The 25,868-nt window shown below is 37.9% G+C and overlaps 1 protein-coding gene across 6 annotated transcripts in view; it reads left to right on the forward strand.

Moving 5' to 3' along the window:
- The window catches only part of LOC115850479 (H(+)/Cl(-) exchange transporter 4), a 176,818-nt gene that overhangs the window by 112,832 nt on the left and 38,118 nt on the right, over positions 1-25,868 (forward strand). For 5 of the 6 annotated variants that reach the window (XR_011377172.1, XR_011377174.1, XR_011377173.1 and 2 more), the window contains exon 12: positions 23,844-23,895. Coding sequence is in view for 1 of the 6 variants with exons in the window: in XM_070044763.1 (XP_069900864.1) it covers positions 23,844-23,895 (52 nt within the window). In the remaining 5 variants the exon portion in view is untranslated. Of the gene's footprint in view, positions 1-23,843; positions 23,908-25,868 lie in introns of those variants that run through there. The other variant, XM_070044763.1, reaches the window with a different exon arrangement.

Raw genomic sequence — 25,868 nt, forward strand, 5'->3', positions numbered from 1 at the left:
TACCTATGAGATTTTTTATTTCATAATTTTCTTGTTTCTACTTGTAGCCTTTTTTTTTTTGCCTAGAGAAGTTCCATTAATAATTGTTGTAAAGCTTGTTTTGTGGTATTGAACTCTTTTAACTTTTGCTTGTATGTTAAACTTTTGATCTTTCCATCAAATCTGAACAAGAACCTTGCTGGGTAGAGTGCTGTTGCTTGTAAATGTTTCCCTTTCATTACTTTATATCCTGCCACTCCCTTCTGGACTGCAGAGTTTCTCCTGAGAAATCAGCTGATAGCCTATGGGAGTTCCCTTGTATGCTATTTGCTTCTTTTCCCTTGTTGCTTTTAATACTCTCTCTTTGTCTTTAATTTGTGTCATTTTAATTACACTGTGTCTTGATGTGTTCCTCATTAGGTTGATTCTGTATGGGACTCTGTGCTTCCTGGACTTGGGTGACTGTTTCCTTTCCCATGTTACAGAAGTTTTCAGCTCTTATCTCTTCAAACATGTCCTCAGGCCCTTTCTCTCCCTCTTCTCCTTCCAGGACCCCTATAATGTGAATATTAGTGTAGTTGATGTTGTCTCACAAATCACTTAAGCTGTCCTCATTTCTTTTCATTCTTTTTGGTGACAGTGATTTCCACTATTCTGTCTTCCAGTTCACTGATCCATTTTCTGAGCCACTGAGTCTATTATTGGTTCCTTCTAGTGTATTTTTCATTTCACTTATTGTATTCTTCATCTCTGTTTTGTTGTTCTTTATGTTTTCTAACTTGTTGTTGAAAATTTCTAACTTTTTTTGTGCATCCATTTTTCACCTGAGTTGTATAATAATCTTTACAATCATTACTCTGAGCTCTTTCTCATGTAGATTGCCTTTGTCCACTTCACTTAGTTCTTCTGGGGTTTTATCTTGTTTCTTCCCTGGAATATATGCCTTTGCTACCTTATTTTGTCTTAAGTTTCTATTTGTATTTTTATATATGTGGTAGGGTAGTTACGTTTCTCAACCTTGCAAAGTGGACGTCCATCTCACATTTGGGCTATATGCTCCAGGGATTCCCCCTTAGAGGGCTACATGGGTCCTTTGTTGTGATGGGGTGACTATGTGGGTGGTCTGGTAGGCTTGGTTGGCCCTGGTCTGATTGGTTGCCAGGCTCTGCCTTGCATGGATGCTGCTGGTTAGTGGGGCCTGGTCACAAGGTAGCTGGTTGCAGAACCCCGGGAGGAGCCTGGGCTAGTGCTGGCTCATTGGTGGTTGGAATCAGGTTCCCAAAGCGCCTGAAGCTGTTGCCCACCCAGTGGTGGGTGAAACCAGTTACTGGGGCTAGTGCTGAATTATGAACACACAGTGCTGAATCCTGGAGTCTGGCTGCAGGGTCCAGGGATCCCAGAGTTTGTTTCAGATCAGTGGTGGTGAGTGCAATTCCTGACATAGTTGGATATGGGGTTCAGGGCATCCCAAACCTTGCAATGGCCTGCTAATGGACAGGACCAGGGCCTAACTGATCCGAGGTGGGGTCTGGCCTGCTGTGAAAGAGCTGGGTCTGCACCCTGCAGTATCATAGTTTTCTTGTGTCTGGTATCTTCCCTCTGGTGGTTATAAGCTAGTGAAGCCTTCCTGGATGGAAAGGCTATTATCTGCTTATTGGTGGGTGGAGTTGGTTCCTAACCTTCTGTCCATGTCTAGGGCTGTGCCTAGAAGTGGATATGGTCTCTTCAGTCTTTAGGTGGCCTGTCTGTTGATGGGTGGGGCCATGTCCCCATCCAATTAGTTGTTTGGCCTGAGGTGTCACAACACTGGAGCCTACAGGCTGTTGGGTGGGGTCTGGTCTTGCTCCTAAGGAGCCAGGATGGCAGCTGCCAGCAACAGTGTTCACATGGTAGAGTGTTCCCAAATATTGTTACCACCAGTGCCTGTGACCTGAAAGTGACCATTAGCCACCCCTACCTCTCCAGGAGACGCTCTAAGACCAGCAAGTAGGTGTGTCCCAGGGTTCCATCATATTAATGCTTTAGCCCTGGGTCCCCATGTGCATGAGATTTTGTGTGCACCCTTTAAGAGAGAGGTCTTTGCTTCCCCCAGTCCTGTGGGGCTCCTGAAATTAAACCCTGTTGGCCTTCAAAGCCAAATGCTCTGGGGTCTCATCTTATAAATCGCCCACCCAGGAATATGGGATTTGATTGAATCATGAATGTGTTCCTCCTACCTGTCTCACTGTGGTTCCTTCTTTACATCTTTGGTTGTGGAAGATCTTTTATGGTAGGTTCTAGTCTTTTTCTTCAGTGGTCATTCTGCAGATAGTTGTGATTCTGGAGTGCTCATGAGACAAGGTGAGCTCAGCATCTTTCTACTCTGCCACCTTGACCACACTCTTCCGTGGAACATAGGATGGTGGAAATAACTGCCGAGAAGCAGAATAAAGAATAAAGAATGAAAAGAATGGAAGACAGTTTCATAGACCTGTGGGACAACACTAAACACACCAACATTCGAATTATAGAGGTCCCAGAAGAAGAAGAGAAAAAAATGGTCTGAGAAAATATTTGAAGAGATTATAGTTGAAAACATCCATAACATGGGAAAGAAAATAGCCATCCAAGTCCAGGGAGTGCAGTGTGTCCCATACAGGATAAACCCTAAAACAAACACACCAAGACACATACTAATCAACGAACAAAAATTAAATTCAAAGAAAAAATATTAAAAGCAACAAGGGAAAAGCAACAAATAACATACAAGGGAATCCCCATAAGGTTATCAGCTGGTATTTCAACTGCCAGAAGGCAGCAGAATATATTTAAAGTAATGAAAGAGAAAAACCTACAACCAAGATTACCCAGCAAGGATCTCATTCAGATTTGACAGAGAAATCAAAAGCTTTACAGACAAGCAAAGGCTAAGAGAATTCAGCATCAGCAAACTAGCTTTACAACAAATGCTTAAAGAACTTCTCCAGGTAGGAAACACAAGAGAAGAAAAGACCCACAAAAACAAACCTAAAAAAAATTAAGAAAATGGTAATAGGAACATACATATTGACAATTACCTTAAATGTAAATGGATTAAATGCACCAACCGAAAGACACAAACTGGCTAAATGGATACAAAAACAAGATCCCTGGGGCTTCCCTCGTGGTGCAGTGGTTAAGAGTCTGTCTGCCGATGCAGGGGACACGGGTTCGTGCCCTGGTTCGGGAAGATCCCACACGCCACGGAGTGGCTGGGCCCATGAGACATGGCTGCTGAACCTTTGCATCCGGAGCCTGTGCTCCCCAACAGGAAAGGCCACAACAGTGAGAGGCCCTTGTTCCGCAAAACAAAAAACAAGGCCCTTATATATGCTATCTACAAGAGACCCACTTTAGAGCTAGGGAAACTTACAGACTGATAGTGATAGGATAGAAAAAGGTATTCCATGAAGATGGCAATTAAAAGAAAGCTGGAGTAGCAATACTCATATCACATAAAACACACTTTAAAATAAAGACTGTTACAACAGATAAGGAAGGACACTACATAATGATCAAGGGATAAATCCAAGAAGAAGATATACCAATTATAAATATTTATGCACCCAACATAGGAGCACCTCAATACATAAAGCAATGCTAACAACCATAAAAGGGGAAATCGACAGTAAAACAATAAGAGTCAGGGACCTTAACACCCATATAACACCAATGGACAGACCATCGAAACAGAAAATAAATAAGAAAACACAAGCTTTAAATGACACAATAGACCAGATAGATTTAATTGATATTTATAGGACATTCTACCTGAAAGCGACACAATACACTTTCTTCTCAAGTGAACATGGAACATTCTCCAGGAAAAATCACATCTTGGGTCACAAATCAAGCCTTGGGAAATTTAAGAAAACTGAAACCATATCAAACATCTTTTCTGACCATTATACTATGAGATTAGAAATCAATTACAGGAAAAAAACCTGTAAAAAGCACAAATGCATGGAGGCTAAACAGTGTGCTACTAAATAACAAAGAGATCACTGAAGAAATCAGAGGAAATTAAAAAATACATAGAAACAAATGAAAACGAAAACACAACGACCCAAAACCTATGGGATGCAGCAAAAGCAGTTCTAAGAGAGAAGTATATAGCAATTCAATCTCACATCAAGAAACAAGAAAAATCTCAAACAATCTAACCTTACACCTAAAGCAACTAGGGGAAGAAGACAAAGAAAACCAAAAGTCAAAGAAAATAAATCATAAATATCAGAGCAGAAGTAAATGAAGTGGAAACAAAAAACAATAGCATAGAACAGTAAAACTAAAAGTTGGTTCTTTGAGAAGATAAACAAAATTGATAAAGCTTTAGCCAGACTCATCAAGAAAAAAAGGGGGAGGACTCGAATCCATAAAATTAGAAATGAAAAAGGAGAAGTTACAACTGTCACTGCAGAAATACAAAGGATTATAAGAAACTACTACAAGCAACTATATACAAATAAAATGGACAACCTTGAAGAAATGGACAAATCCTTGGAAAGGTACAATTATCCCAGACTGAACCAGGAAGTATTAGAAAGAGACTTATGAACAGACCTATCACGAGTAATGAAATTGAAACTATAATTAGAAAACCTTCCAACAAAGTCCAGGACCAGATGGCTTCACGGCAAATTCTATCAAACATTTTAGAGAAGAGCTAACACCTATTGTTCTCAAACTCTTTCAAAAAAAGACAGAGGATAGAACACTCCCAAACTCATCCTAAATGGCTACCATCACCCTGAAACCAAAACCACACAAAGGTATCACAAAAAAAGAAAATTACATGCTAATATCACTGATGAACATAGATGAAAATCTTCTACGAAACACTAACAAACAGAATCCAACAACACATTCAAGGGGTATTTGTCCCAGGAATGCAACGATTCTTCAATATATGCAAGTCAATCAATGAGATACACCATATTAACCAATTGAGAAATAAAAAACATATGTCAGAACTAGATGCAGAAAAATCTTCTGACAAAATTCAACACTGATTTGTGATAAAACTCTCCAGAAAATGGGCATAGAGGGAATCTACCTCAACATAATAAAGGCCTTATATGACAAACCCACAGCAAACGTCATTGTCAATGGTGAAAAACTGAAAGCATTTCCACTAAGATCATGAACAAGACAAGGATATCCACTCTCACCAGTCTTACTCAACATAGTTTTGGAAGTGATAGCCACAGCAATCAGAGAAGAAAAAGAAATAAAAGGAATACAAATTTGAAAAGAAGAAGTAAAACTGTCACTGTTTGCAGATGACATGATACTATACATAGAAAATCCTAAAGATGCCTCCAGAGAACTACTCTAGCTAATCAATTAATTATGTAAAGTTGCAGGATACAAAATTAATGCACAGAAATCTCTTGCATTCCTGTACAGTAACAATGAAAGATTAGAAAGAGAATAAGGAAACTATCCAATTTACCATTGCAAAAAAAAGAATAAAATACTCAGGAATGACAGTCACTGTAGGTGGAGGAAGGAGACACAAGCCAAGGGATGCAGCTCTAGAAGTTGTAAAAGATACATCAGAAATACATCTACACGTGGAACAACTCCTACAGAACACATACTGAATGCTGGCAGAAGACCTCAAACCATCCCAAAAGGCAAGAAAACCACCACGTACCTGGGTAGGGCAAAAGAAAAAAGAATAAACACAGACAAAAAATAGGGATGGGACCTGCAGCAGTGGGAGGGGGCCATGAAGGAGGAAAGCTTTCCACACACTAGAAGCCCATTTGCGGGTGGAGACTGCGGATGGCCGAACGGGGTAGCTTTGGAGCCACGGAGGAGAGCGCAGCAACAGTGGTGCAGAGGTCAGAGCGGACAGATTCTCGCACAGAGGGTCAGTGCTGACTGGCACTCACCAGCCCGAGATGCTTGTCTGTTCACCCGCCAGGGCAAGCAGGGCTGGGAGTGGAGGCTCAGGCTTCGGTCGGAGCACAAGGAGAGGACTGGGGTTGGTGGCGTGAACACAGCCTGAAGGGGTTAGTGCACCACGGCTAGCCAGACTAGGGAGTCCGGGGAAAAGTCTGGACCTGCTGAAGAGGCAAGAGACTTTTTCTGCCCTCTTTGTTTCCTGGTGTGCGAGGAGAGGGGATTAAGAGTGCGGCTTAAAGCAGCTCCAGAGACAGGTGTGAGCTACGGCTAACAGTGCGGACCCCAGAGATGGGCATGAGAAGCCAAGGCTGCTGCTCCTGCCACCAAGAAGCCTGTGTGTGAGCACAGGTCACTCTCCACACCCCTGTTCCAGGGAGCCTGTGCAGCCTGCCACTGCCAGGGTCCCAGGATCCAGGGACAACTTCTCTGGGAGAAAGCACTGCACGCCTCAGGCTGGTGCAACGTCCCACCAGCCTTTGCCGCTGCAGGCTTGCCCTGCACTCGGTACCCCTCCCTCCAGCCGGCCTGAGTGAGCCAGAGGCACCGAATCAGCGGCTCCTTTAACCCCGCCCTGTCTGAACGAAGAATAGACGCCTTCCAGCGACCTACACGCAGAGGTAGGGCCAAATCAAAAGCTGAGTCCCGGGAGCTGTGCGAACAAGGAAGAGAAAGGGAAATCCCTCCCAGCAGCCTCAGGAGCAGTGGATTAAAGCTCCACAATCGGGCCTCCTTGATGGTGCAGTGGTTGAGAGTCACCTGCCGATGCAGGGGACACGGGTTCGTGCCCCGGTCCGGGAAGATCCCACGTGCCGCAGAGTGGCTGGGCCCGTGAGCCATGGCCGCTGAGCCTGCACATCCGGAGCCTGTGCTCCGCAACGGGAGGGGCCACAACGGTGAGAGGCCCGTGTACCTCAAGAAACAAAAACAAAAACAAGACCCATATATAGGCTGTCTACAAGAGACCCACTTCAGACGTAGAGACACATACAGACTGAAAGTGAGGGGATGAAAAAAGATATTCCAAGCAAATGGAAACCAAAAGAAACCTGGGTAGCAATTCTCATATCAGACTTTAAAATAAAGACTATTAGAATAGGCAAAGAAGGACACTGCATAATGATCAAGGGATTGATCCAAGAAGAAGATATAACAATTGTAAATATTTATGCACCCAACATAGGAGCATCTCAATACATAAGGCAAATACTAACAGCCATAAAAGGGGAAATCGACAGTAACACATTCATAATAGGGGACTTTAACACCCCACTTTCACCGATGGACAGATCATCCAAAATGAAAATAAATAAGGAAACACAAGCTTTAAATGATACATTAAACAAGAGGGACTTAATTGATATTTATAGGACACTCCATCCAAAAACAACAGAATACACATTTTTCTCAAGTGCTCATGGAACATTCTCCAGGATAGACCATATCTTGGGTCACAAATCAAGCCTTGGTAAATTTAAGAAAATTGAAATTGTATCAAGTATCTTTTCTGACCACAACGCTATGAGACTAGATATCAACTGCAGGAAAAGATATGTAAAAAATACAAACACGTGGAGGCTAAACAACACACTACTTAATAACGAAGTGATCACTGAAGAAATCAAAGAGGAAATAAAAAAGTACCTAGAAACAAATGACAGTGGAGACACGACGACCCAAAATCTGTGGGATGCAGCAAGAGCAGTTCTAAGAGGGAAGTTTATAGCCATACAATCCTACCTTCAGAAACAGGAAACATCTCGAATAAACAACCTAACCTTGCACCTAAATCAATTAGAGAAAGAAGAACAAAAAGACCCCAAAGTTAGCAGAAGGAAAGAAATCATAAAAATCAGATCAGAAATAAATGAAAAAGAAATGAAGGAAACGATAACAAAGATCAATAAAACTAAAAGCTGGTTCTTTGAGAAGATAAACAAAATAGATAACCCATTAGCCAGACTCATCAAGAAAAAAGGGGAGAAGACTCAAATCAATAGAATTAGAAATGAGAAAGGAGAAGTAACAACTGACACTGCAGAAATACAAAAGATCATGAGAGATTACTACAAGCAACTCTATGCCTATAAAATGGACAACCTGGAAGAAATGGACAAATTCTTAGAAATGCACAACTGCTGAGACTGAATTAGGAAGAAATAGAAAATATGAAGAGGCCGATCACAAGCACTGAAATTGAAACTGTGATTAAAAATCTTCCAACAAACAAAAGCCCAGGACCAGATGGCTGCACAGGTGAATTCTATCAAACATTTAGAGAAGAGCTAACACCTATCCTTCTCAAACTCTTTCAATATATACCAGAGGGAGGAACTCTCCTAAACTCATTCTATGAGGCCACCGTCACCCTGATACCAAAACCAGACAAGGATGTCACAAAGACAGAAAACTACAGGCCAATATCAGTGATGAACATAGATGCAAAAATCCTCAAAAAGTACTAGCCAATAGAATCCAACAGCACATTAAACGGATCATACACCATGATCAAGTGGGGTTTATTCCAGGAATGCAAGTATTCTTCAATATACGCAAATCAATCAACGTGATACACCATATTAACAAATTGAAGGAGAAAAACAATATGATCATCTCAATAGATTCAGAGAAAGCTTTTGACAAAATTCAACACCAATTTATGATAAAAACCCTGCAGAAAGTAGGCACAGAGGGAACTTTCCTCAACATAGTAAAGGCCATATATGACAAACCCACAGCCAACATCGTCCTCAATGGTGAAAAACTGAAAGCATTTCCACTAAGATCAGGAAAAAGACAAGGTTACCCACTTTCACCATTCTTATTCAACATAGATTTGGAAGTTTTAGCCACAGCAATCAGAGAAGAAAAAGAAATAAAAGGAATCTAAATCGGAAAAGAATTAAAGCTGTCACTGTTTGCAGAGGATATGATACTATACATAGAGGATCCTAAAGATGCTACCAGAAAACTACTAGAGCTAATCAATGAATTTGGTAAAGTAGCAGCATACAAAATTAATGCACAGAAATCTCTGGCATTTCTATACACTAATGATGAAAAATTTGAAAGTGAAATCAAGAAAACACTCCCATTTACCATTGGACAAAAAGAATAAAATATCTAGGAATAAAGCTACCTAAGGAGACAAAAGACCTGTATGCAGAAAATTATAAGACACTGATGAAAGAAATTAAAGATGATACAGATAGATGGAGAGATATACCATGTTCTTGGATTGGAAGAATCAACATTGTGAAAATGACTCTACTACCCAAAGCAATCTACAGATTTAATGCAATCCCTATCAAACTACCACTGACATTTTTCAGAGAACTAGAACAAAACATTTCACAATTTGTATGGAAACACAAAAGACCCCGAATAGCCAAAGCAATCTTGAGAACGAAAAACAGAGCTGGAGGAATGAGGCTCCCTGACTTCAGACTATACTACAAAGCTACAGTAATCAAGACAGTGTGGTACTGGCACAAAAACAGAAAGATAGATCAATGGAGCAGGATAGAAATCCCAGAGATAAACCCATGCACATATGGTCACCTTATCTTTGATAAAGGAGGCAGGAATGTACAGTGGAGAAAGAACAGCCTCTTCAAATAAGTGGTGCTGGGAAAACTTGACAGCTACATGTAAAAGTATGAAATTAGATCACTCCCTAACACCATACACAAAAATAAGCTCAAAATGTATTAATGACCTAAATATAAGGTGAGAAACTTATCAAACTCCTAGCGGAAAACATAGGCAGACACTCTATGACATAAATCACAGCAAGATCTTTTCGACCCCCTCCTAGAGAAATGGAAATAAAAACAAAAATAAACGGGACCTAATGAAACAAAATCTTTCTCACCGTAAAGGAAACCATAAACAAGAAGAAAAGACAACCCTCAGAATGGGAGAAAATATTTGCAAATGAAGCAACTGACAAAGGATTAATCTCCAAAATTTACAAGCACCTCATGCAGCTCAATAACAAAAAAACAAACAACCCAATCCAAAAATGGGCAGAAGACCTAAATAGACATTTCTCCAAAGAAGATATACACATTGCCAACAAATACATGAAAGGAGGGTGGATTATTTACTCAATCTTCTTAGTACATATAGACTTGTCCAGATTTTTCTGTTTCTTTATTTTTCAGTGGTGGGATATTCAATTTGTTGGGTTACAATTTTTTTAGATCTCTTTATTATCCTTTATATTTTTGTAAAGTCAGTGGCAATGTCCATCTTTACTTCTGCTTTTAGTTATTAGAAAATTCTTTCTTTATATCTTTCTTAGTCAACCTAGCACAAGAGTTGCCAGAAAAAAAAAAAAACTAAAAAATAAAGAAACATCAAAAAACAAATTGTGGGTTTCATTGATTTTCTCTGTCTTTTTTATTCCATTTTAAATCTCTGCTCTAACCTTATTATGTTTTCTTTTACTAGATTTGGATTTAGTTTTTTCTTCTTTTCCTTTGTCTTCAGATTGTAGTTAATTTATTGATTTGATATCTTTTTTCCCCACAAAAACTTTACAGCTGTATGTTTCCCTTTTAGCAGTGCTTTTGCTGCTTTACATACATTATGATATGTGTTTATTTTCATTTGTCTCAGATAATGTTATAAGTCCACTTGTTATTCCTTCTATGACTCATTGGTTGTTAACAGTGTATTGTTAATTTCCACGCATTTGTAAATTTTCCAGTTTTACTTCTGCTGTTTCCTAATTTTATTCCATTATAATTAGAAAAAAAGTATAATCTTAAACTTTTAAAATTTAAGTCTTATTTTGTGGCCTAAAATGTTATCTTGGAGAATGTTTCATGTACACTAGAAAAAAATGTGTATTTTACTATTATTTTGTGTTAAGTCCAGTTGGTCTTCAGTGTTGTTCACGTCCTCAGTTTATTTATTGGTCTTCTGTTCGGTTGTTTTATCCATTATTTAAAGTGGAATATTTCTGTCTTATTATTGTAGAGTTGTATATTTCTCTTTTAAATTCTATATTTGCGTCACATATTTTGGAGCTTTAATCTTGAAGTATATATGTTTATAAAATGCTATATTTTTCTTATAAATTAAGTCTTTTATCAATATATCTTTATCAATATCTTTATTTTTCTCCAATGACGTTTTTTAAACTTAGTCTATTTTGCCCCTTTTTTATACTATTTTTTCTTAGTATTTTCTTATAGTTATTTTTTTCTGTCCTTTTATTTTATTTTTATTATTATTATTATTGTGGTACGCAGGCCTCTCACTGTTGTGGCCTTTCCCATTGCAGAGCACAGGTTCCGGATGCACAGGCTCAGTGGCCATGGCTCACGGGCCCAGCTGCTCCGCGGCATGTGGGATCTTCCCGGACCGGGGCACCAACCCGTGTCCCCTGAATTGGCAGGCGGACTCTCAACCACTGCGCCACCAGGGAAGCCCTGTCCTTTTATTTTTAAATAACTAGTGTTCATAGGTCTAAAGTGAGTCTCTTTTAGGCATTATTTGAATTCTTTTATTTTCACTTTTTAATCTGTTTTACCAATCTATATCTTTTGATTAAGGCATTTAATTAATTTATATTTAAAGTAGCTATTGATAAGAATTTAATTTGTTATTGAGTCACTTTCCATATATTTTATAGTTTTTCTTGCATTATTCCTTCCTTTGTATTCAGCTTATTTTTGTAGTGAGACATTTTTATTTCTTTCTTACTTCTTTTTATGTATTGTAAATTCTTTGGATATATTTCCTGTGATTATCATGAGGATCACATATGACATTCTGAAGTTATAAAAATCTATTTTACATTGACATAACCTAAACTTCAATCAGCTATAAAACACTTCACTCCTTTTCAGTGCTATCTCCTCAGCACATTATATTATTGATGTCACAAATTACATATTTTTAAATTTAATACCAATCAACATACACTTATAATATTTTATGTATTTGTTTTAAAAATCCTATTAAAATATAAAGTAAAAATACAAACCAAACTTGCAATAATACTGGTTTTTATATTTGCCCATATATTTACCTATATGAGAGATCTTCATATATTGACAGGGCTTCAAGCATCCTTTTATATACATTTCATCCTTGTAAATTCCCAGGCTCCTCAATCATTTCTTTTAGAACAGACCTATTGGCAATTAACTCTTTCAGCAATTAGCAATTGTCAATTTAAGTTTTCAGTCTGGGAAAAACTTAAAATCATTTTTGAAGCAAAGTTTTCCCTGATAAAGAATTATTTATTATTATTATTTTCTCTCAGCACTTTGGAAATACACCATTGCCACTGGCATCTCAACATTCTTCTGAGAAGTCCACTGATAATCTTATTGAGATTCCATTTTCCATGATGAGTTGCTTTACTCTTGCTGGTTTTAAGGTTCTCTCTTTGCCTTTCAAAAGTTTGATTATAATGTGTCTTTGATTGCAGTCTGTTTAGATCTATCTTACTTTGAGTTATTGAGCTATTTGAATTTGTAGACCCATGTCTTCTTTTCAAATTTGCATTGTTTCTTCAGGTAATCTGTCTGCTCCATTTTTTCTTCTATAACTTCCGTACATGCACATTGGTCAGATTGTTGTATATCATAAGTCTCTTAGACTCCCTAATTTTTTTTATTTCCTTTTTCTACTTAGACTCAGTAATTTCAGATGTCTTTTTCTTAAGTTCACTCATTAGTTCTTTTCTTTTTGAATTTGCTGTTGATCTGTTTCCTGTAGTGAAATTTTCAATTCAGTTAACTGTATTTATCAGATCCAGAATTTCTGTTTTATTTTCTATTAGATAATTTTTATCTTTGTTCATATTCTCATCTTGTTTGCCTATTATTTTCCTAATTTCATTTTTCTATGTCTGGATTTTCTTTAGTGTTTGAGCATATTTAAGATAGTTTTAAGGTCTCTCTAGTATGTCTGATGCCCATGATTTCACAAGGATAGTTTCTGCCACTATGTTTTCTTCCTTTGATTGGGTTGTATTTTGTTTGTATGCCTTGTGATCTTTTGTTCAAAATTGGACAGCTGAAGAAAAATCCACCTCTCCCCATCTTTGCGATCTACTCTGCACCAGAGAAAACCATCACTATTTATCATGGCATATTCTCTGCGTTAGAATCTGTCCAGGTTGAAGATTTAAGGTCTTCTCTGGCTTTTCTTGGTCTCTGTCTGGCTTTGGCTACTTTTCATAGGTTTTCAGTTCCCCTTCTTGTGGTTTTATTATTTCTATTTATTCCTGTTGTCATAATCTCTTGGCCCAGGTGTCTGCAGAGCTGTAGTTCCTTTGCAGTTTTTATAATAAGTGCCCACCCTCTGCTGTTTCCCAGTGACTTTTCTAATTTGACATCTAAGCTCCATCACTCTTCCCCAATTAAACTTTGATTCAGCCTAACCGTACTTCTGTAAAGGGAAACAGAGACTATTACCTCTTCATCTTCTGGCACAGTAAAATGTTGCAAATAAGGTCAACATGGCTGTCTTTAATTTGAGACTGAGAATTGGGTATTGGGGCTGGCTGCTACTTCCTTCAGAGTACACCATAGCATGGGTAAGGTGGAGTAAAGGCAAGTAAAAACACCATAACATTTCCTACCATCTTCAATATATAGTTTGGTTTTTGTTAATAGGCATTCATTTTGTTGCTGTAGACCATTGACTATTTCCCAGAACTGTTATAAATTGATTTTTGGCACTTTCTAGCTTCCTTTTTTTTCATATCCATAGAGAAACAGGGCTTAAGATTTCCCACTCTGCTATTTCTTTGACATTACTTAATATTAATTTTCAATTAAATAACATCAGGCAGGTTGGTCCTATGCTTAGTCATAAGGGACTGGGCTGTTAAAGAACTATTTTGCTTCTAATTTTCACACTTGCTAAAATAATGGTTTCTTTTTTACTCTCCAAACGGACTCCATATCTGAGAAACACCAATGCACCTTTATTTTTAAATATTTATTTGTTTGTTTTTGGAGTGGGAAAGAACATGCTGTAGAAACAGTTTACTTGGCTTACTCCTCATGAAATGGTGGTGAAATTTAGATATACTAGTGATGTAGTTAATTACTAGCCCAGACCCAGCATGGAAATAGTGGTTACTTTTTACTGTACTATAAAAAAGGAAATGGAAAGCATAGACAATTACCTGAACTTGTTGGAAGGGCATAGTGTCTTGCTGATTACCTGGATTACTGATTGAATCCTTTTAACTTTGCATGCAGAGAAGCTTTAAGAAAGTTTAATTTGCATAGAGGAAATGAAAACACAAGTCTTGGCTTCTGAGTTTGGAATACTTATCATGACCTCTGACCTTGTTTAAATGACAGCTACCTTGCTCTCAGTAGCTGTCATTTAAACTATCCAATGTGTGCTCTGCTGGTCCCCAGCTCAGGCTGACTAGCAGGCAAATGGGAATGCATTGGCTTTTGGTTCCCATGTCTCCACTGCACTCAACCTGTAAGGGTGTGACTTTTCTTCCTTTCCCATCTCTCAAAAAGAAGCTCTAGTAGGAACTGTGTAATATCAGCCCTTAGAATGAATTGAGTGTTTTCTTCACTCTGCTCTGAAGCTTTTTTTAATTCCACAAGCAATGATACGTTTTCTCAGATTCTCAGCAACAACTTTAAGAACGATTAGTTTGTCAGTGACATAGTAAGTGAATGCTTTCTCCTAGTAATGATATAAGTGATCACTCCTAGGTATATTTCCAGTGTTCCCAGAGAACATAATTTTATTTTTCCAGTTTTTAAATAATTGTGTATATACAGAAAGGAGGGTCAGGATTTAAAGGTAAGAGAATCTAAGGGGCATGGGTACTAAATCAAACATAAACATTAACAGTAAACATTTTCCAAATAATGTAATGCTGCAGTATTCTTTGAACAAATAATTTCTGAGCATCTATTACCTGCCTGCCAAGTGCTATCCTGGACACTTTGGATATGTCAGTGAACAAAACAGAAATTTATGCTCTTTTAAAATTTACATTTTTTAGTTCTAATAAGCATAATAAATTAGCAATTATATAGTGAGTTAAAAAATGATAAAAACTATGGAAAAGAGGATATTAAGAGCAAGACAAAGAACCAGTAATATGTGTGTGTGTGGACAGCTTACAGTGGTATATAGATGTCAGGGTAGGCATCATTGTGACGATGACAGTTGCATGTGCTTTGCTGAGAGAGGCATATTACCAACCTAATATTACAATAGCCTCATATATACCCATCCCTAGCTCAGCTGACTTAAAAGTTACTTCTAATTCTCAATGAAATCCTGCTAAATAAGTAGCTTTATCTTTTTTTTTTTTACAAGAGAAAAGTTAAATCGGGTCCTAAAATGACATAACAATTAAATCCTGAGTGACTATTTGAATTCTGGTAGTTCATTCCAAAGCCCATGGTCTTTCCACAATACCTTACTTCAAGGTGTGAATGGGATACTACCAGAATTCCCTGGGGCCCTGTCCTTGCAGCCATGGAGATGCCATCCACCAACACTCACAGCACCAGAGGTTGTGAACCTGACAATGCTGACAGTGCTGGTGTTTTGCCGGAAGCCTGCTTTCGGTTTTAAGGTTCGTTGGATTCCCTGGCAAAATAACCACTCGTTTCACACAAATAAACAGCTTTAATCAATTCTTTAATGAAAGGTGATTTAACTTAATTATAACATAGAATCATTAGAAGGAAAGGAATAAGAATATTAGAGAAATACAACAGGGCATACATCACTGAATTGGGCTGACACCTACTTCCAGGTAAAAATAGTGTTGGGAAGTCCCAAGTAACAACAATCTGGACCCCAGCTGGGAAGGGTCCAGGCAGTGCATACACTCCACAGATGAGACTTCAGATTGCAATTCTGGGGCTTCTGTTTGTAATTCCAGGCCACAAACTGATACCATCAGTTTGCGTGCAAAATGCAGCTCTGGATTCCCTTTAACAATGCTGTTGGTTTCATCGTGTGAGTCACAAGATTTTCCAGACCCTGGGGGACTGGCCTTGTCCCCAGGGCGCAAGAAATTCCAAGACATACTCCCTTTCTCATCATAAGCGCCGTTTGACTTGCTAGTAGCAATTGTTAAGTGAGCAAGCAGACACACAGTCCAGTCAGGGTCACAGGTCAGGTGGAGGCCTGCTTCTGCCTCTGAAGCCTGAACAAAACTACTTTATTAGTTTTTCCAACAGCTGGACATAGCATACTCAACTTTGTGGTCCTGGGTACCCCCTGGCCTGCCAGAGCACCCATGGTGTTAGTGTTAGAGCCTGTAACTCAGGGAGTCTCCGATGCAGCAGAGGAGCCCATCACCTTACTTCTCTGGATGGCAATGCCAGTGACACTGGCAGCAGAAAGCCACCAACAATCCCAGAGGGAATTCTACAAGAGCTATCAAAATCTTTTAGAAATAACAATATTAAGAAAGTGAGTATCCCAGAAGAAAAGAGATAGAAAGGAGCAGACTGTTTATATAAAGAAATAATAGCTGAGAACTTCTCAAACCTGGGGTAGGAACTGGATATACAAGGCAAATGAAGTTAAAACAACACCTAATTACTGCAATGCAAAAACTTCTTTCTCCAAGACACATTATATTGAAACCATGAAAAGTCCATAACAAAGAAAGAATTTTAAAGGCAGCTGCAGGTTGGGGGGAACAATAGTAACCCACAAAGGAATCTCCATTGGGCTATCAGCAAATTTCTCAGCAGAAACTTTACAGGCCAGGAGGGAGTGGAATGACTCTGCCAAAATATTGAAATATGAAAACTGTTAACCATAAATACCATAACCAGCAAAGTTATGCAGATATGAAGGAGAAATAAAGACTTTCCCAAACAAAAGTTGAGGAGTTCATCAGTACTATCTCTGCCTTACAAAAAATGTTTAAGGGTGCTCTTCTAGCAGAAACAAAAAGGCAGAAGCACATAAAACTAACGAGTAAAGTGATAAATAGAATCAGAAAGTTGCAACTCTTTAACAAAATTATTATTATCATACAATCTTCCAAAACAGAATCAGAAAGAAATAGAAAATCTGAATAGAGGTCACTAGTAGGGAGTTAAGTCAGTAATCAAAAATCCCAGAACACAAGAAAGGCCAGACCAAATAGCTTCACTGCTGAATTATACTAAATATTCAGAGAATGTTTAATACCTATCCATCTCAAACACTATAGAAAATTGAAGAGTAGTGAACACTATATAGAATATTTTATGAGGCCACCATTACCCTGATACCAAAACCAGACAAAATGTACACAAAAAAGAAAATTGCAGACCCAAATCTCTGATAAACATAGATGCAGAATTCTCAAAAATAATAGTAAATACATTCAAAGGACTTAAACCATGATCAAATGGGGTTTATTCCAGGGATGCAATGGTGGTTCAACACCGCAAATAAATCAACATAACACATTAACAGAATGAAGGGAAAAAACATATAATATCCTCAATAGATACCAAAAAGCATTTTACAAGTTTCAAATTCCATTTATGATAAAAACTTATAAATAAAATGTATTAATAGTCATATATGACAAACCCACAGCTAACATCATACCCAGTAGTGAAAAACTGAAAGCTGTCCCTCTAAAATCAAAAACAAAACAAGAATGTACACACTCCCCACTTTCATCCCACCTAATATTGGAAGTCATAGCCATAGCAATTATGCAAGAGAAAGAAGTAAATGGAATCGAATTGGAAAACAGGAACTACACCTGTCACTATTTGAAGATGACATAATTATATATATATATAATTCTAAAGACTCCACTAAAGAACAGTTTGGAGGTTCATTAAAAAACTACAAATAGAACTACCATATGACCCAGCAATCCCACTACTGGGCATACACCCTGAGAAAACCATAATTCAAAAAGAGTCATGTACCAAAATGTTCATTGCAGCTCTATTTACAATAGCCAGGAGATGGAAGCAACCAAAGTGTCCATCATCGGATAAATGGATAAAGAAGATGTGGCACATATATACAATGGAATATTACTCAGCCATAAAAAGAAATGAAATTGAGCTATTTGTAATGAGGTGGATGGACCTAGAGTCTGTCATACAGAGTGAAGTAAGTCAGAAAGAGAAAGACAAATACCATATGCTAACACATATATATGGAATTTAAGGGGAAAAAAAAAGGCATGAAGAACCTAGGGGTAAGACAGGAATAAACACACAGACCTACTAGAGAATGGACTTGAGGATATGGTGAGGGGGAAGGATAAGCTGTGACAAAGTGAGAGAATGGCATGGATGTATATACACTACCAAACGTAGAATAGATAGCTAGTGGGAAGCAGCCTCATAGCACAGGGAGATCAGCTCGGGGCTTTGAAGCAAGAGGGAAGAGATATGGGAATATATGTATATGTATAGCTGATTCACTTTGTTATAAAGCAGAAACTAACACACCGTTGTAAAGCAATTATACTCCAATAAAGATGTAAAAAATAAATAAATAAACAAAGTAAATGAACAAATGAAAGTAAAGAAAAACAGACTTGCAGATACAGAGAGCACAGTAGTGGTTTCCAGAGGGAAAGGGTGGGGAAGAGTTGAAATGTGTAAAGGGGATCAACTGTATGGTGATTGATTGAAACTAAATTTTTTGTGGTGAGCAAGTTATATACAGAAGTAGAAATATATTGCTCTACATAAGAAACTTATATAATGATATAAACAAATGCTACCTCAATAAAAAAGAAATTTAGAAAAAGAGTTGATGAGAATATGAAGCAACCAGGATATGCGTACACTGCTCGTGGGAATGTAAAATTCTGCGTTCACTTTTTTATGAGATTTAAATTAATATCCTCGTCTATTTTTTCCTTACAGTTTTATTGAGATATAATTGACATGTAGCACAAGTTTAAGGTGTACGGCTTAAGATTTTACTTACACACGTCATGAAATGATGACCATAGTAAGTTTAGTGACCATCCATCGTGTCATATAGATACAGAATTAAAGAAATAGAAAATGTTTTTCTTGTATTGAGAACTCTTAAGATTTATTCTTTAAACAACTTTCAAATATAACATGTAGCAGTGTTATATTTATCATGTTGTACATTACATCCCTAGTACTTATTTATTCTATAATTTTGGAATTTTTCCTTTTGAAATACCTTCATCATTATACAAAGATATTATGTTATTTTTGACTATATTTCCCACACCATACATTTCATTCCAGGTGACATTTTGTGACTGGAAGTTTGTACCGTTTAATATCCCTCATCTATTTTCTTCATCCCACTCCACTTCCATCCCCTTTGGCAACAACCTATTTGTCGGTTTCCATTTTATGTTTGTTCATTAGATTTGTTTTTTAAATTCCATATAGAAGTGAAATCATACTATATTTGTCTTTCTCTGACTTATTTCACTTAGCATAATACTCTCTAGGTCCATTCATATTGTCACAAATATCAATATTTCCAACTTTTGAGGAACTGTGGCTGAACAATAGTTACATTCCTGATGACAGGGTTCTATTTTCTCCACATTCTCACCAGTAACATTGTTGTTATATGACTTTTTTTCCCTTTTTTATTTTTTTTTTACTGTAACCATCCTAGTGAGTGTGGAATGGTGAAGTGAATTTGCACTGTGGCTTGGGTTTGTGTTTCTCTGAAGGCTTCCATCTGTCTCTTGAAAATAAAATTTTTCCTTAGGTGATGGGATATTCTGCTGGTGCTTAACAGTTGAACAGGCAAGGAGAATGGGTTTGTCTCTGGACCCCTTCTCTCCATATTCACAGTGCACTGAGTGTTTTCTGTACATAGGGCTGGGGATGGGGTGAATTATGACTGAACACTGCCTAGACCTTCACTCTGTTAGCCATTTTCAGAGTTGGCCTTCTGCTTTACTGGCCACTTTTAATTATCACCTGACACACAAGAAACATGAAGATTAAAAGCATTTTGCTTTTAAAAGTCAGTTACAAATAATGTCCTACCTCCTAAGTTATTAAAGTTTCTAAGTTCACAAGTGTTTTTATGAAGACACTTTAGACCAAGTCCATTGCACAGAGGAAAGTATGTGTTTTCCATACTTTCCATATTATGTCTTCAGTATTGGATGGATAAGCAGAGCCAAATCTTTGGAAATATTTTTTAAAATTAAATTGTTTATCTTGAGACAGTTGTAGATTCATATGCAGTTGTAAGAAATAATATCAGGAGATTACATCCTTGGGCTATTTCGCTGTGGGAGAAAAATAAAAGTTTATTGAGGTACTGGAAAATAACTCTGAAAGTGTAACAAGAGTTTAAACTATTTTTGCTGCCATCAGCTTATTGCTTCCCCTAGGATGGGGTCCACGTGACCCAACAATCAAAAACACTGCTCCTGAGTAGTGCTTACTTATTGACAGCAGCTATTCAGCTTTATTGATTTATTTTGGCTTAAAGTAGACAAATCTAATAACACTACCATCTCTCTTCCTTCTCATCCTTGTTCTTTTATTTTTAATTGAATTTTAGTTAATTTAAATTTATTTTATTATTATTTTTAAGTAGAGTTGATTTACAATATTGCATTAGTTTCAGGTGTACAACATAATAATGTTTTTATACATTACACTCCATTTAAAGTTATTACAAGATAATGATTATAATACCCTGTGCTGTACAATATATCCCAGTCATTTATTTATTCTATACATACTAGTGTATACCTCTTAATCCCCTACCCCTCTCTTGCCCTTTCCTCCTTCCCTCTCTCCACTGGTAACCACTAATTTGTTTTCTATATCTGTGAGTCTGTTTTGTTATATACATTTATTTTGTTTTTTTGATCTCACATATGAGTTATAACATAGAGTATATGTATTTCTTGGTCTGACTTATTTTACTGAGCAGAATACCCTCTAGGTCCATCCATGTTGTTTCAAATGCCAAAATTTATTTTTTATGACTAATATTTCATTTTATATATATATACACACACACACACATTCCACATTTTCTTTATCAATTTATCTGTTAATGGACAGTTAGGTTGCTTCCAAGTCTTGGCTACTGTGAACATAGGGGTACATGTATCTTTTCAAATTAGTGTTTTTGTTTTCTTTGGAAAAATGCCGAGCAGTAGAATTGCTGTATTATATGTACTTCTATTTCTAATTTTTTGAGAAACATCCATACTGTTTTCAATGTATAAAAATGCAGCTGATTTTGTATATTAATTTTTTATCGTGAGAACTTACTGAATTCATTTGTTATTTCTTTAAATTTTTTGGTGGTGTGTTTAGGATTTTTCCATATAGTATCATGTCATCTGCAAATAGTGACAGTCTTAATGTTTCCTTTTCAATTTGGATTTCTTTACTTTTTTTTCTTGCCTGACTGTTGTGACTTCGACTGCCATACTGTGTTGAATAAAGCTGGGGAGAGTCGGTATTCTTCTTTTTTCCTGATCTTAGAGGAAGTGCTTTCAACTTTTCATCAATGAGTACAGTGTTGGCTGTAGTTGTCTTATATGGCATATATTATGTTGAGATGGTTCCTACCATACCTATTTTGTTGAGCGTTTTTATCATGAGTATAAGTTGAATTGTGTCAGAAGCCTTTTTGTATCTATTGAAATAATCATACGATTTTTATTTTTCATTTTTTAATGTAGTGTATCACAGTGACCAATTTGTGGATATTGAACCATCCTTGCATCCTGAATTAAATCCCAGTAGATGTTGTATTATTCTTTTTTTTTTTTTTTTTTTTTTTTGTGGTACGCGGGCCTCTCACTGTTGTGGCCACCCCGTTGCGGCTCCAGACGCACAGGCTCAGCGGCCATGGCTCATGGGCCTAGACGCTCCGCGGCACGTGGGATCTTCCCGGACCGGGGCATGAACCCATGTCCCCTGCATTGGCAGGCGGACTCTCAACCACTGCGCCACCAGGGAAGCCCTGTATTACTCTTTTAATGTATTAATGATTTTGGTTTGCTAATATTTTGTTGAGGATATTTGCCTCTATGTTTATCCATGATATTGGCCTGTAATTTTCTTTTTTAGTGTTGGCCTCGTATGGTTTTCATGTTAGGATAATGCTGGCCTTGTAGAATGAGTTTAAAATCATTTCATCCTCTTCAATACTTTTTCCCTTTACCAGTGCATTTTTAAAATACATATTCTAATTTCTAATTGTAGCATTTTATGTTTCATTTAAAGAAGACCCTTTAACATTTCTTGTAAGGCTGATTTCTCCACAAACATGTGGAGGTTAAACAATATGCTGCTAAATAATGGGTCACAAAAAAATCAAAGTGGAAATAAAAAATACCTGAAGGCAAAGGAAAAAGTGAAACATAATGTTCCAAAATCTAAGGAATGCATCAAAAATAGTAGTAACAGGACTGTTTAAAGTGACACAACCCTGCTTTAAAAACAAGAAATTTCTTAAACACCTAATGAGGCAAGAAAAAGAAGAATGAACAAAACCCAAAAATGGTACAAGAAAGGAAATAATAACGATCATAATAGAAACTCATAAAATAGAGACTAAAACTAAATGGAAAACATCAATGAAACTAAGAGCTGGTCTTTGAAATGACAAAGAAAATTGATAAACCATTATACAGACTCAATAAGAAAAAAGAGAAGGTACTCAAATAAGTAAATGCAGAAATGAAAAAGGAGAAGCTACAACTGACAGAATAGAAATACAAAAGTTTATAAGATTATGATGAACAATTGTACACCAAAAAAAAAAAGACAACCTAGAAGAAACGGATAAATCCCTAGAAATGCTTTTCTGCTACTTTTGAACTTTAGTGACTAACAGCTTAAAACAGATGGCTATATATGTAACACACACACACACAAATAGTTATATATGAACCTCAACTGTTTTGGTAACCACAAACCAAAAGCCTACAATGAATACAGAAAAAATAGACAAAGAAATACAAACACAACACTAAAGAAATCCATAAAACTGCAATCAAGAAACAAAGAGAAGAAAAGAACACAAAAGAACTACAGAGGGCTTCCCTGGTGGTGCAGTGGTTGAGAGTCCGCCTGCCGATGCAGGGGACACAGGTTCGTGCCCTGGTACAGGAGGATCCCACGTGCCGTGGAGCAGCTGCTCCCGTGAGCCATGGCCGCTGAGCCTGCGAGTCCAGAGCCTGTTGCTCCGCAACAGGAGAGGCCACAACAGTGAGAGGCCCGCTTACCGCAAAAAAAAAAAAAAAAAAAAGAACTACAGAAACAAAGAGAAAACAAATAAAGTGGCAGTACATACATACCTATCAATGATTAACTTAAATGTAAGTGAACTAAATGTTCTGAACAAAACACATAGGGTGGCTGACCAGATTTTAAAAATCTGTATTATGCTACCTACAGGGGACTTAGCCTCGGAGCTCAAGACACACACAGACTGGATGGATATTCCTTCTAGGTTTAGCCCGTGAAATAATAGGGACAGAGCCTCAAAAAGCAAGATGGGGGCTTCCCTGATGGTGCCGTGGTTGGGAGTCTGCTTGCTGATGCAGGGGACGCGGGTTTGTGTCCCGGCCCTGGAGGATCCCACATGCCGTGGAGCGGCTGGGCCCGTGGGCCGTGGCCGCTGAGCCTGCGCGTCCGGAGCCTGTGCTCCGCAACGGGAGAGGCCACAGCAGTGAGAGGCCCGCGTACCACAAAAAAAAAAAAAAAAAAAAAAGCAAGATGGGTTCTTTAAGTCACTACCAGTAAGGCTATCCACCAGCCATCTGATTAAGACATTTATGACTATAGTGTTGAAGCCCTGAGATTTGAGGCAGCTTGTGTTTCCCAACTCAGGTTAACTATTAATTAGCATTTGCCTAGAATTATGCTATTTGCAAAATAACTTTACCTATTAACCTATTTTGATAGCCACCCTGTGAATGAGGTTACATTTTCACTTCTCCTATTTCACAGATCCGATTTTGATTCTTATTGTGTTTGGAACTACTTGATCAAGATCATATAGGTAAGACAAAAGGTAAGATTTTTAAATCATTGACTGTCAAATTCACAAAAGTTAGTAGAAGAAAAACATGAAAAGAAGTCTAGTGCAGGAAATAACTCAGTATACACAAGATATTAAGATGATTCAAAAAAAGAAACTAGGATACTGGTGTAGCCAAAGAAGGTTCTATTGTTGTATGTAGGATTTACGGTGAGGAGAAATGGAAGACTGAACACGGAAAGTTTCTGTAAATTCTGACATGCAAGTTATGTGGTTAGAAGATAGTTGGCATTTGTTCTAATATTTCATAGAATCTGGAGGAAGTACTGAAACAGGCTGGGACCTGGGGCCTGGGGACCCTTTGCTGCAATGCTTGCACCTGGATAAACCCTCCCTTGAGCAATAAAATACAAAGAAACCATATGGGACTAAAAATGCATGCTTGTGTATTTGGGACAAATTCTGGACAAAAGATACAAATAGACCAAAAAAAAAAAAAAGCCCAACTGCCACTTTTGAAGACCAAAACAAGAGCAAAAACAAGGTGTTGGGGGCAAACCTGGGTACTGCACATGCCCCCTGCGCTCAACACTACTTGAGGGTTGGGAAAGCCATTTAAGCCACCCCTACAACCTGACCCCTGGACACACTCCTCCCCTTATCCTAGAGAACCAGCTCCTCCCCGCTTGGGGAGCAAGCTAGCAAGGGAACCTCTTACTACTTCTTGCTCCTCCCTGCTGTAGCAAGGACCCCAGTAAAGCCTTGACTGAATTTTTGTCTGACCTCTGATGAGTTACTATTGATTAAGGGAAGGCCAAGAACCCTGGTCGGTATCGGTACTTTACCATAGATGCTGGTACTTCAACACAAACGACAGCTAAAAAATTATTGAGTACCTACCAGAGGGAGGGTCTTCAAAAGGTGTACCAAGGATATAGGGAAATTGTAAGCGTTCAGCTCTTGTTTTAAATGTTTCTGATCTGTTAGAGGAATTAGTCCTAATGACTATAACACAATGCCAAATAAGGTAAGCATCGATGGGGAGGGGGAAGGAAGGGTAAGCTGTGACAAAGCGAGAGAGAGGCATGGACATATATACACTACCAACCGTAAGGTAGATAGCTAATGGGAAGCAGCCGCATAGCACAGGGAGATCAGCTCGGTGCTTTGTGACCACCTGGAAGGGTGGAATAGGGAGGGTGGGAGGGAGGGAAACACAAGCGGGAAGAGATATGGGAACATATGTATATGTATAACTGATTCATTTTGTTGTAAAGCAGCAACTAACACACCATTGTAAAGCAATTATACTCCAATAAAGATGTTAAAAAAAAAAAAAGAAAGCAATCAAGCTGGTGTGGCTGAATGGACAAATAAATAGCATGGAAAATGACACAAGAAGGATACAGGAAAAAACGGAAATTTTCATGTAAAAGATAACATGTCAATATTGCATTTAGAGGGGATGACTACTGAGTTTGGTTCAAGAATAATGAGGGTCACAGATGTAAACCCTTCTGAGGGTCTTATGAATATTTTTAGTAGGCACATTGCTTATATGGGTAATTAAATGTATCCAAAAAGAGCCTATTGTTTAGGGGACAAAAAACCAGGATTTATAATTTTGGGTATGTTTGTTTAAAAGTGAAGCCACCAAATTACAGTGAAATCATGTGTTTCGAAATTTCTATTTCTACCCAAGTGCCTAGCTTCTAGCTTCTAAAGTGTTTAGATGAAGGTTTTATTAAGCAACCACCTGGCACCTGACAGGTAATTAAGCTACCACGTGGCACCTGACAGGCAAATTCTCCAAGACATTCTGCTCAAGAAGGGCTACGTACTATGAACAAGGTTTCATGATATTCAATCATTTTCTGCACTACAGAAATAATGGCCATACCCTTCTCAATGTAGGCCAAACCCTGGATTGAGAATTCTTTGACAACTTCTGCTTTTGCAGAACGTTGGTCTGGATATGCTAAGTTTACAGATGT

Source organism: Globicephala melas, chromosome Y, assembly GCF_963455315.2.
Source record: "Globicephala melas chromosome Y, mGloMel1.2, whole genome shotgun sequence".
In the NCBI taxonomy this organism is placed as follows: Eukaryota; Metazoa; Chordata; class Mammalia; order Artiodactyla; family Delphinidae; genus Globicephala; species Globicephala melas.